Raw genomic sequence first — 13609 nt, 5'->3', positions numbered from 1 at the left:
GAGCGCTAGTGGAGTTACAGGATCCACCCACCGTTCACCGAGCGGCCGAGTGCGCGGCCAGGCTGGCCTCGTGGAGTCGGCCGGGTCGGGTTCCAGAGAGGCCATCGGTGACGGTCCGACAGGTGGAGATCCAGGATCAGGGAGGGGGGCTGGGAGAAATTGGCATTACCCAAATGTTTCAGGAAATTTGCCAGAAACTGTCAAGTTTGATAAAGGGTAATCCGGTAGTTAGTGCGCCAAAGCGGCGGGGTCCAGCCCAGCCAATAGAGCAATTCGATTATGGCCGAGGGGGTCCGGAACCGGAAGAGACATTTCACTGATACTCACGGGGGCCTTTTATGGGGAGTTGTTTCCGGTGCGGGCGAAGAGGACACATGCAACGATATTGCCGGTACCCGGCGATGGAGGGACCCTCCAATAGACTTTTAGACTCGGAGAGGGTGAATCCTCCTGCTGAACTGCCAGGTCTATCCGAGATGCCCTTTCATAGGACGGGTCCGGAGATCACTGTCGGGGGTCGGGGAGACTAGATCGGGCTGAGCATAGAGGGCCATGCTCGGCTGCTGAGATTGTGGCGAAGTGCCCTCCTTTGGAAAAAAAATGAATTGTGGGAAAATTGGCATGGGTTTGTGAGTTCTGCTGGGTTTTAGAGTGACAATCGGGACAGTGGGTAATTGGTAACAAAGCGGGCACAAGTGGCTGTCCAATGGCTGGTGCGTGGATCGGGTGAGAAGTGCTGTGTGAGTTGTTTTAAGTTAAGAAGTGAAATGTATGGTGCACACATTGATTTTTATTGGACATGGTGTGGTAACAGGGAAGGTCATGGTCGGTGAAGTGTTAGAAATGCAGGTGTCACATGTAAGGCCGATGGGGTGGGGGAGTCATGTGGGTTTTGTGGGTGGGGATGATGTGCTTGTCCACAGGGATTGCTGAAGCTCACGGTGAGCGTGAATTGCGACCCCCTTCAAGGAGATTCACCTCTGGTGGCCAATGGTGACAGTGTCTGGAGCCAACTGGGAGAGGGTCTGGTTGGGCGACCAAGGCGGGTAGGACCTTGGCGACCCAGGAAGGCCAGAGGAGCCAGTGAGACCCCTTCCAGAGTGTTGTACGGGATTAGAGCTGATGGCTACCAGGGGGGAGGGAATCAAAGGGAGCGGGGCGGAGAAACGGCCGGGTTGGATTAAAGCTTACCTGTGGGCATGGTTGCACCTGAGATGCCCCCATCATCTTGTGATAACCCACCCCACGGCCATGATGGGATTCAGCCTGCATGATTAAAATGAGGACCATGACCTAGAAATGTGATGATGACCATGGTGTGAGTGTTGTGAAGATGTGTGAGTCCCACTCGATCCGGCACAACTTGACAGGTGCAGCAAGGGCATGATGTCCGCATAATTTTGGGGCAAGCAAAATTTGAAAATTGGCTCCCCAGGTAACGTTGGGTCTATTAGCATCCACTGGGGGAGGCGGTCAAGTGTAAATATCCTGTGAATAGTGTCGTTAAGGCTTAGAGTAGGAATGTAAAGTATAAGTGTTGTGTTTTTGTGGAACCTTTTGTTTCCCCTCCCCAGATCACTGGAAGAGTGCTGGGCAAGAGCGATGATCCAGAAGATGGAGTGCAACTTCGCTCAGTGCTATCATGTGATAAAATAAAAAAATATAAAAAAAATATTAAAAAAACGAATGATTGTTTAGGTGAGGATAAGGCCATAAGGGGGTAGTACATTAAGCAGGATAGGTAAGTTAGCTGCGACTCGCTGCCCATTGCCCCTCCTACTTTATTTCGTTAGGTTAATTAGGTGTGAGTCAGTAAGTGTTAAGGCTGGTACGGTAGCGCCTGTGATATACCTTGCAGGAGCTGCGGTACCAGAGGAGGGGGCAGTGTTACGTTTGAGGGGGGGTATGCATTCAAAGGGTAATTAGGATGTTTAATTAGGTATGCCATGCTGTTCGAGTTTACCAGGATCTCGATGTAATAAGTAGCAATTCAGTGGTGATGTTGTCTAGTAAATGTTCATTTCTTCAAGGGGGAAATGATAATTGTCACGTAATTAGATAGGGACACGGGATAGGGTAAGGGTGTCTGCGTAAACCCCTTTTCGTAGTCCCTGGAGGCTGGCCGTGACGTCACAGGACAGGGCTGCGGATGGCTCCGCCCCGTGATCACGATTGGCGGAAGGCGACGGCGGTGGTCCAATAAAACGGCTCGATTGGAAGTGACGAGGACGGGAGGATAAAAATGTTCTGTTCGGGGTCGAAAAGGAAGAGGAAGAAGATCGGGACAAAAAGATTGTGTTTTTTGGTGTGGAGGCTGTTGCTCGGGAAGCGTACTTGTTGTTGTGCTGATTCGATCGTGTTTTTCATCGTGTCTTGGAGCCTTGCTGAGCCTCGTGCCTCACCTTGGTTGGCTCTGGGGTTCTGCGGACTCGGAGTACGGGGTCGAACGGCGGGCGGACCTGCCTCCCTCTCCTGCTCGCAATTTGGCACCAGAACTGGTTCCCTGGCGGCTGTGAGCGGACTTGGGCCAAGACCAGGAGGTCGACAGTACCACGGTTTCTCCTGCCCCCCTGACGAGAGCAAGGCCAGCTCGTCCGACGCCGATCCAGGGACAGTTGCGTCCACACCACGGTCCAGCCTGACCACCAGAAGTAGCTACGTTGTGTGTGTGTGTGTGTGTGTGTGTGTGTGTGTGTGTGTGTGTGTGTGTGTGTGTGTGTGTGTGTGTGTGTGTGTGTGTGTGTGTGTGTGTGTGTGTGTGTGTGTGTGTGTGCGTGCTTGGAGCCTTAGAGGGTTTGAGATCTGTATATTCATTGGAATTGTCTGTGTTTTCCCCACGCCCGATCCCACACCATCCCGTCGAATCGCCCCGGATCCCTCTTTTTGCCGAGTCTTGTTATTTCTGGTTAATAATAAAAACAAATAAACATCATCAACTCAGTGAAAAGCGACTCATGCCACCTTCCTCGTCCCGTTTGCGGTAGAGCGATTCGAACCGCCATGTTTGGGTTATAAATAAATAAACCGCCTCCATCGTTTCGGCTCATTCTACGTTGGCGGGACTGTTCAAGTCCCGTGGACGTCACAGTATAATATATATGATGGTGAATGCTGCAGAGGTCATTAACTTTTGTTGCTACTAGATCATTGCAGGCACATTATTATATGCTACTCATTTCGTCGGCACGTCAAGTTGGTCAAAGCCATCAGTAAAAACTGGTAGCTATGAATTGGTACAGCTTGGACCATAGCATTCTCTGCACGCAGCTGTGAAAGGCAGGTCATATTTTCGGCATGTGTACTTCCTATTACAGTCTTCTTTACTACTGCAGCAGATGATATCCAGACATTGATGGCGCTGTGGGCTGGTCAGTCTGTATGGGTAGGCATCTTCCATCCACCATGTGTCATCCCCACTCTTCTGGCTTCATTTTTATATCTGTCAGTTTCCACTCCGTCATCTGATAGTATATACACGGAGGGTGCGGACAATGCTGTGGTACAACCTGGTACTAACTCACAGATGCCAGTTTTTACCGATTGCTTTGACCAACTTGACGGGTCTACCAATTGAGTAGAGTAATAATGTGCCTGCAATGATCTACTCACCACAACAGTGAAGGATCACTACAACATTCATTGTCATAAATATTATACATTATATCAAGGGATACAATAATAAAATAGTGATTTCTGATAAAAGTTCTCCATAAGAAAGTTGAATAATATTACTTGTACAAGAGTTTATGCCAATATGGATTGTATGGTCTTGAGAGAACATAATTTTCTTTTGAAAAAGATTATATAATATATTTGTAGTAAGAGTAAAATAAATTAGATTGTTACAAATATTATTTTGATAGAAGTAGAATATTTTCATTTAATTACAAAGTATGTGTGTATGACCTTTAACCCTTTGAACCCTGAGCTCCTTGGACTTTCGGCTCTCCCACCCTGAGCTCCCTGGAGAAAAATCCGGCCGCTCAGGTGTGTGGAGGTTTGAATAGCGGCCGGTAAAACGACCACTATGGTTCAAAGGTTGAAGAGTGAATCATTTGTAAATTTGATAAAAGGAATAACAGGTGTAACATGCAATATTACATGCATTTAAAATGATTTCAGCATGTTTGAGCAGTTGTCCAATGTTTCCCATGGTCTAAAATATCCAGAATCAGAATACAAGTGTTGTTTTGGTTTCCCAGACAAGACATGTCACCTGAGAGCGAAGATATGGTGAGATATTGGTATTGTGACGTCCACGGGACTTGAACAGTCCCGCCAACGTAGAATGAGCCGAAACGATGGAGGCGATTTATTTGTTTATAACCCAAACATGGCGGTTCGAATCGCTCTACCGCAAACGGGACGAGGAAGGTGGCACGAGTCACTTTTCACTGAGTTGATGATGTTTATTTGTTTTTCTATTATTATCAGAAATAACAAGACTCGGCAAGAAGAGGGATCCGGGGTGATTCGACGGGATGGTGTGGGATCGGGCGTGGGGAAAAACACAGACAATTCCAATGAATATAGAGATCTCAAACCTTTTAAGGTGCCAAGCGCACACACACACACACACACACACACACACACACACACACACACACACACACACACACACACACACACACACACACACACACACACACACACACACACACACACACACACACACACACAACGTAGCTATTTCTGGTGGTCAGGCTGGACTGTGGTGTGGACGCAACTGTCCCTGGATCGGCGCCGGACGAGCTGGCCTTGCTCTCGTCGGGGGCAGGAGAAACCGTGGTGCTGTCGACCTCCTGGTCTTGGCCCAAGTCCGCTCACAGCCGCCAGGGAACCAGTTCTGGCGCCAAGTTGCGAGCAGGAGAGGGAGGCAGGTCCGCCCGCCGCCCGACCCCGCACTCCGAGTCAGCAGAACCCCAGAGCCAACTGAGGCTCGGCACGAGGCTCGGCAAGGCTCCCAGACACGATCAAGAACACGATCGACTCAGCACAACAACCAGGACGCTCTCTGCCGCCACAGCTTCCACACCAAAAAAACCACGATCTTTTGGTTGTAATCTTCTTCTTCCTTTTCGACCCCGAACAGAACCTTTTTATCCTTCGTCCTCGTCACTCCCAATCGAGCCGTTTATTGGCCCACTGCCATCGCCTTCCGCCAATCGTGATCACGGGGCGGAGCCATCCGCTGCTCTGTCCTGTGACGTCACGGCCAGTCTTCAGAGAATACCAAAAGGGGTTTACGCAGACACACTTACCCTATCCCGTGTCCCTATCTAATTACGTAACATTTATCATTTCCCCCTTGAAGAAAGGAACATTTACTAGACAACTTATCACCACTGAATTGCTACTTATTACATCGAGATCCTGGTAAACTTGAACAGCATGGCATACCTAATTAAACATCCTAATTACCCTTTGAATGCATACCCCTCCCCCCTCAAACGTAACAGTATTTTTTGTCGGCCATATTGGATTTATGCAAATTGTACACATTTCCGCAACAGAGATTTCTTTGGACTTTTAGTGTGGTTTTCTGGGGACCCTGTAGAAATGCATTGTGGTTTAAAAAAAAAATTCTGTTGCAATTTGTTCCAAGTTGAGTGACAAAGAGGGCGAGATTTCCCTGGACTAATTAATTGCAAGGGAACTCGTATTATTATTATTATTATTATTATTATTATTACTATATGATCGTTTTAGATTTTAGAAGGGCTTTTCCTTATGAAGATGAAGTGGTAATCGTATATGATTGCAATATATGGCACATTGTATTATTACATGACTTGTTGCTTGAACAAGGAGCTTGTTTCTCCCACTGACCTTAATATATGTGTACTTCCAGCCTCTTACCGAAATCGCTACACCCAGGAATTGCCAAAATCTGCATTGCTCAAAAGGTCAATATGGTCACAGCCAGCTACATGCTTCCTGAGATGCAAGCATTACATGAGAGGTAAATGTGTTTAAGATTGACACATTTAAAGTACGTCAACATATTACATACGCTGGTTGGAGGTGGGGTGGGGAAGGGAAATTGAGAAAATGAAAAGGAGGAAATGGGGGACAAGAGAAAGTGTTGGTTGAGGCCTTAAGGTGGAAGGTAGAGAAGAAATGAAGGAGGTTAGAGATGAGAACAAAGGAAGTGGAAGGAAATGGAATGTTTTGAACATAACATGAGGGAGGGCACTCGTACATTCCACCATTTTGCACACATAATATGTAAATGGCCTTTTCGTATATATTTATGATCTTGTGTGACTTGCGATCGCAAATTGAGCTGAAAGGTGCACGTGTGCACTTTAAGCTTCAAAAAGGTAATATATAAACAAAACAATTGACATTTTGGAAATTGGTTCAAAAATAAAAACATTGAAACTTGAATGCAGGTTTTATTTTCATGAAAGCATATAACAATAAAATATGCTTTTTATTGTTTTTGGCTCAAGGGTGAAGAATCACTTTAAAAATTAAATAATTCTCGTATCCGTATCCGGATTCGGATCTTCAACAAAATCGAATCAATTCATCCTTGTCACACACACCCAACCTGTCTACCCAGGTTCATCCAAATCCATCCACAACTTTTTGAAATATTATGCTATATATCATTTTTGGTGAATGGTGAATCTCTCAATGGTGAAGAATCACTTAAAAAATTCTCCTAGTCGGATCAGGAGCTGGATTTTCACCAAAATCTTATCAGTTCATCCAGATCCGTTCACAACTTTTTGAGATATCCTGCACACAAACAGACAAACAGACAGAAAGAGGTGAAAACATAACCTCCTTCCACATTCGGTAGCAGAGGTAATCACAAAAACGTATTAAGTATTATGTTGTAAAAATATTGCACCCTTTTGGTGACTCCATGATTTTGATAGCAGCAATCAGCATGTACAGGGTGTTTCAAAAAGATTGACACAACTTTGACTTCCTGCCATTGCTTTGATTTTTGACCTGTACCGTTTTCCTTTTCAGGGTTTGGTGGTGTTATCGTGGCATTTGTTCCCTGGGATTTCTAGCTCCGTAGCTCAACTATGCCAATGATAGTGAAGCAGAACACAAAAGTGGTGGCTTGTGGTATGAGACTAAAACATATGTAGATACCTGCCAGAAAAAAGTTGTTGTGGTTGTTGATTGCACCGTTCAAGTGGAAATGGGCTTCATCACAGAACCAGATCTGATTGATCCTGTTTGGGTATACCGCTCCATCCTGTCACTGAGCCAATTTCACATTTCAAGTCTCCTGCTCATGCCATCTTGACTCAGTTTATGCCGAATAGAGATGATGTATGGGGAAAAGCTTCAGTTCCTTAGTGAGGAGACGCCAGACTGATGTTGGTTTGATGCCTAGCTCCCGGAAGCACCGGTGGTGGGACTTATTGGGACTGTCCACTGCAGAATCCCGCATGGCGTCGATGTCACTTTCCACTCCATCATCTGATAGACTAATTAAAGTATATAATCAAAACATGATTTCGGATTTGAGGATCGGATCTCATGGACTAAATAAGTGTGAAATCTGAAAATGTTAAGAAACTTGGCTCATGGTTACTGGCCTAGCACTGTTTTCCTTGCTGCGGTTGTGCACTGTACCCTTGTGCTCAAAATGTTTCACAATATGTTGAATGGCACAATTTGTGGGTCCATCACGTGTTTTGTGGTCGTATCCCCGGCAGAACCTCCGGCGAGTGTCTACATATGATTTGGTCTCACACCACAGAGCCACCACTTTTTTCTTCTGCTTCACTGTCAATGGCATAGTTGAGCTACGGAGCTAGAAATCCCAGGGAATAAATACCACAATAACATCACCAAACTCTGAAAAGGAACACAGTACACGTCAAAAATCAAATCAATGGCAGGAAGTCAAAGTTGTATTAATTTTTTTGAAACACCCTGTATTGCCCTGTTTTTTTTTTTTCTTCTTAAAGTAATATAAGCAGTCTGACACAATGTGTGATCAACACTATATTGTCCATTGGCAATTTGCAAAAGAATTGTTACATGCTGGACTGTAGATCCAAATTTGTTACAGTTGTCAGTTAAGTTATATAAAAACATTACCCGAAGAGGTGCCTGACCTATGACACCTGGATTGGGGTTTTCCAAGACGGCTGCTGCTACCATTATTAAAAAAAATCACCCTTTTCACCATAACTTTGAAACTAAAGGACTTTCGGAGGTGCAACTGGTGTCTATACCCATGATGTCAGGTCATGCTTTGTGTTGATACTTGTGTTATGATGAATAACCTCATATTTGACCATATTCACAGGGGCTCTGCCACCAACATTATCAAAATCACCTTTTGCCGTAAATTTGAAACAAAAGGGGTATATAGGGATGCAACAAGTCTCTATGGGCACAATTTTGGGGTCATGCTTCAAGATCATTATGTTCTTATGGTAATTGAGATCCCGTGTGAGATCATTAGGGAAAATATTTCAAGCAATTGATGAACAATCACACTGTTTTAAGTACCCTCAAATTTCAAGGAGGAGATGATGCCATGTGTATAAACTTTTTATTTCAATGCCCTGCAGGATGTAATGCTTCCCGTAAATTTGAATCAGTACTTTTACTCTCAAAGCTTCTCGACATTTCAGTCATTGCAAAGCCCTCGACACTGGCAGAGTGCTGTGCACTTGAGTCCTGTACTTCTACAAGCACCTCTTCTTGTATGTATGTATATATATATATATGTATATATATATATATATACATATATGTATATATATATACATATATGTACATATATATATATATATATATATATATATATATATATATATATATATATATATATATATATATATATATATATGTACATATATATATATATATATATATATATGTACATATATATATATATATATATATATATATATATATATATATATATATATATATATATATATACATATATATATATATATATATATATATATGTATATATATATATATATACATATATGTATATATATATACATATATGTACATATATATATATATATATATATATATATATATATATATATATATATATATATATATATGTTCGGCCTTGCATCCACACTTGATCAGTTGCCAGCAAGTTTTTGAGGCAACTGGTAGTGTGGTCCAAAGAGGTTGCCATTGACTGTCCTTTTTAATCCAACCAAATCTATCTGGAGTCGGCGAGTTCTGCTCAGCTTCCAAGCACCTCAACCAGATACTAGCCTGATAAATACTTTGACTCTTCTGATCAATCATTTAAGCAGCCTGTGTTAGTGGCAGGTTTTGCATCATTGGAATCTTTAGTGGAAACAGTTCCCTTCGTAGGTCATTTCCATTGCCTGAGCGTGATGAGCTGTCACAAAGAGTGTATGTGAAGTTCTCTATGAGTTTGAAGTATCGTGAATTGACACTCATTGGCTCAAACAGGTTGAAGGTAGGAAACATGAATGCCCCTCTCACTGGTGGAAATGACTTCCAAGATTTCTGGCATGCTTTCATTGCTTTACGTAAAAACTCAGCTGGGTCATATCTGACCCAGTAAAGCTGTGAAAAATGGAAGGGCGCAGGAACTTTCTTCCCCATGCTTGGAGCAGATGGAACTGATATGGAAGTCGCAAAAGTTCTTTCCCTTGCCAAATGCTACCCATAAATGCTTGTCAGTTGGAAGTATACGCCAATAAGAATGACCACAACGCGTCTGTGTCTACAGTTCTGACCAAAATATCCTTTGCTCCCTTTTGTGCAGCATATGCAACATATAGATGCATTCGTGTGTCCGCCCCTCATGGTCAGATTCCGGCATGTGCTCACTGATTGCTCTTCGTCACAACTGATTGGCCAAAGGTAATATGGACTGCTTTGTCTGGTGGACAGTCAGTGGCAGCTGCATCTTCTGTCAGTGGGGCAAACAACTCTTCTGTGTTGTTTGACTCATGTAGAAAGGAGCCAAAGTCCTTTGGCATTTTGTTTGTGAAGAAACTTTTGTCCACACTCGCTTTCCTCTTTTCTCATGCGTGGTCCTCTTCAGGCTGTCATTCATGCACACATCCCATACCACGTCAATTTGTTTACAGTTCTGAAGTTGATGATTGGTCCAGGGTCTGAAATGCTCCCTGCTGTACCGGACAAATGTTGAAGCATATCCTCTTAGAAGTGAATGCACCATTGCTGAACCATCAAACACTTTTGCATCAAAGCTACTCCAAGAGATTCAGTGGTTTGGACTTACAGTTAATTAATCGAGGTTTGCCATGGTTACGCAGAGATGGAGGACATGGGTTGTTTTCTTGCATAAAGAACTCTTTCAAGTTTCCTTCGCACACCTGACAGGAGATGAACAACTGGCGAAAGAGGCTGTAGTCACTCGTTATGTCTTCCATTTGTTGCTTGGTCTTTGATTTACTTCGTGCAGTGGGATGCTTAAAGATAACGATGTTATTCCTTTTGATCGACTCATGAATGGACTAATTACGTTTGACTAGAACATTCTTGACGTACTCTTTGTACTTTTCTTTTCCAAGCTTTTCCATGTTGAGAAAGGTGTCTACCACAGCTTTTTCCACACACACACATGATCAAAAACTCCAAAACCATGTTTTGGTTTTGGTCACGCGAGCATCCCGAAACTTTGCATGCATAGTAAGGGAACTCAAAGGGAGTGCATGGATGAAAATAGGGTATTTGGGTAAATTTAAACACACCTTTTGAAGATAATTCACGGCTTACCTTCATGAAGGGCTTATCCTTCATCAGCCCAACTTCACCTCACAGGGGTCTTAGCCACCAATTTGATTCGGCCAACTAAAAATGCCTTGGCTTGGAAAAACGATCTACTCTCAAGGACTATTTCAAGTATATAACAAAATATGATTTCGGATTTGAGGATCGGATCTTGTGGACTAAATAAGTGGTGAAATCTGGAATGAAATCTGAAAATGCTAAGAAATTACCAAATCTTATAACTAGGCGTATCTTAAGTGCATTTATTTTAGGAAGGCGATGCTTCCATCTTTCTGCATATTTACACAAGAACATGTGAAATTGCCAAAGCATAAAACTTTACTTTTCCTACTGTTCCGACAATTATATTGAGTGAAGAAAGATGAAGGAATATGCCCAAAGTGTAACGTCATTGAGTGCAAATGCCTGCTGTTGGCTTAATGGTTCGGGTGGTGGACTTGGGATCGTAGGGTCCTGAGTTCAAATCCCACTCGGCTGTTGAATTAATACCAGGTGGGGTTAACTTTGCCTGTCATCCTTCCGAGGTCGGGAAAATGAGCGCCAGCATGCTGGTATATTGTGTCGGAGTGGCGACCCATCCAGGATTGTGCCCAATAGCCAAGGAGACTGCTTAAGCAGCACCAACGCTCTGCACGGAGTATGGTCCCAATTGATGGATGGATGGATGGATTGAGTGCAACGAAAATTATTTTAAAGCAGGCAAAAGCTCCCATGGCGTGAGCAGTGAGTGTGGCAACCGCGGCTCGGTTCTCCGTGGGGAAATCCCTGGAGTTCGGAAGGCAAAATAAATTTTAGGATTAGAATGAATAAAGTTCAACTACGAGTTCAAGAGGGAATTGAAAAATGGTTTCAGTGGCTTCAATGCAATGCATCCCCACTCCATGGCAGAATGCCCGAGAGGTATGCGCACTCGCCTCTCAGCTCGCTAGCCTGGGTTTGAATCCCTACCCAGCTATATAATGTCATCCTGGTGTTTCACAGGCAGTTGATTAATCAATGTGTCCCTCCAATGCAAGTTAAACTGGGCGTCCTGTCTATCAGCATTCATTGGTACATGTTAAAGATCCCACGGTGTCCTTCGTGAAGAGTGGGCGAGCTATCACCAACACCATGAACAAATTGCAAATTCCTGGCCTAAACCACTTCCCATCAGTGGCATAGCCACACCCTCAGCCATTGATGCTACCCTGCAGCCGTGTGCCGCATATGAACAAAGAAGATTGGGAAGCTTCCGTCATACTTCATCACTTGGCAGTTATAACTAAGTTCTGATAATCTGGTCAATGCGATTGCATCATTTGTCATATACATATATGTATATATGGCTTCCTGTTTTTTGACAGCCTTTGCATACCAGCTTGATAGGCCTGATAATACAGTGAACCTCCAAAGGAAACCCACTGAATGAAAAAGTAAACAAATAACTTTGATGAATACACCTGGGAAACAACCAAACATAGAAAATGAAAGCAAACAAAATGAAACTTGACATTTTAAAACTACAGAACAAAATAAGTGTAAAAGGGTTGAGTGCAAATGGAGCAAAGTTAACTTAAAACTGTATGACTCTTCCTGTTCTTTTACGAGTTTGAATGTAAATAAAGAGTTTGGTTTGAATATTTACCACTTCATATACTTCAACCATTTTTGAGGATCAGTTGGACGTGTGATGTAGTGCGCAGGCTGCTGGCATCACATTGATGAACGAGGTGGGTTTGGACCCAGGGATTGACCACTTTTTGGCCCTGAACAGCATTCATTCTTCCAGACAGCGTGGTGCTACGGTACGTGTGCAGAGCAACCGAGACCTTTTGTAAATCTATTTCCACTTCCTTTTGACTAGAATTGCATCAAAACTTCCATGATTGCTGGAAATTTTCCTTTCCTTTTACTCACCCATTACGCTTTTCCACTTCTCTTCTCATCCTTATTTATGAAAGGTCTGAACCTTTTATTTTTACTCACTCATTACGCATTCACATTTTCACTCACCAATAGTTATTCTACCTCTGGCCAATCGTTGATGTAATCCAATGTATTATTGTTTCTTCATATTTTCATTTTCTTGTGTTTTTGAGAAACTTGACCTTCCACTTCGTGAAGTGCCAAAATTGGGTCATTCCCACCCCAGTGTACCCTGATCCCTGACGTCGTTCTGAAGCATACACGTTTGGCAAACTCCCACCCTAAATCAACCCTCTACCCTATCCCATCTCCATCTTTTGCTCCAAAGAAGGGTTAACGAAACATCAGCTTCTCCTTGCTTCCCATAACAGTTAGCATACCTCTATCAACAATTGATTAGCATACCTCTATCAGCATACCATAGCGGTTAGCATACCTCTCTATCAACATACCTCTAATTGATTCCATCCATTATGACTGCAAGCAAGTTGGTTCTTGGGTTTCTTGAGAAACAGTGGCACATTGACATTCCATTTTTTTGTTACAGCTTGTCATATACATCATGGTTTGCCTGAAATTAGACTAGACCTTCTTGTAAGATCCCTTTCAATGTCCATTTTCATGTCTTTAAATATTTTCTTGATTTGGTTTGGGTAATGTGCCTTTGGTTGCAGAACCATCATTGAGTGTTCAAGCTTTGGCAGTTGTTAAAATATAAAATATATAATTGTTAAAATATGTTATTTGTCTTCACTTTGTTGCTGAGTCATTAGAAATAATTATTTTAAATCATGTACTTTGATCTCAGTTTTCCTAGACTGTGATCTTTCCACTTGTACTTGACTAAGCAGCCAAAGACAGGGCTACAAAGTAGCTTTGTGTTGATCATAAATTTACTACATAATCAACGAGGGTCAAAGAGGCTTCATTTCCAATACAGGTGAATTTGCATCAC

At 43.0% G+C, this 13609-nt stretch overlaps 1 protein-coding gene across 7 annotated transcripts in view; it reads left to right on the top strand.

Moving 5' to 3' along the window:
• Positions 1-13609, top strand: part of AASS (aminoadipate-semialdehyde synthase) — a 162699-nt gene that overhangs the window by 122698 nt on the left and 26392 nt on the right. For all 7 annotated transcript variants that reach the window (XR_015061478.1, XR_015061477.1, XM_085894301.1 and 4 more), the window contains 2 exons: positions 5852-5962; positions 12425-12533. Coding sequence is in view for 5 of the 7 variants with exons in the window: in XM_085894301.1 (XP_085750427.1) it covers positions 5852-5962; positions 12425-12533 (220 nt within the window). In the remaining 2 variants the exon portion in view is untranslated. The remainder of the gene's footprint in view (positions 1-5851; positions 5963-12424; positions 12534-13609) is intronic.

The sequence above is a fragment of the Eptatretus burgeri genome, chromosome 9, assembly GCF_056783735.1.
Source record: "Eptatretus burgeri isolate ZD-2024b chromosome 9, Ebu_testis_v1, whole genome shotgun sequence".
NCBI lineage: Eukaryota > Metazoa > Chordata > Myxini > Myxiniformes > Myxinidae > Eptatretus > Eptatretus burgeri.
Note: the sequence above shows the minus strand (reverse complement) of the source record. Positions and strands in the feature narration are given on the sequence as shown.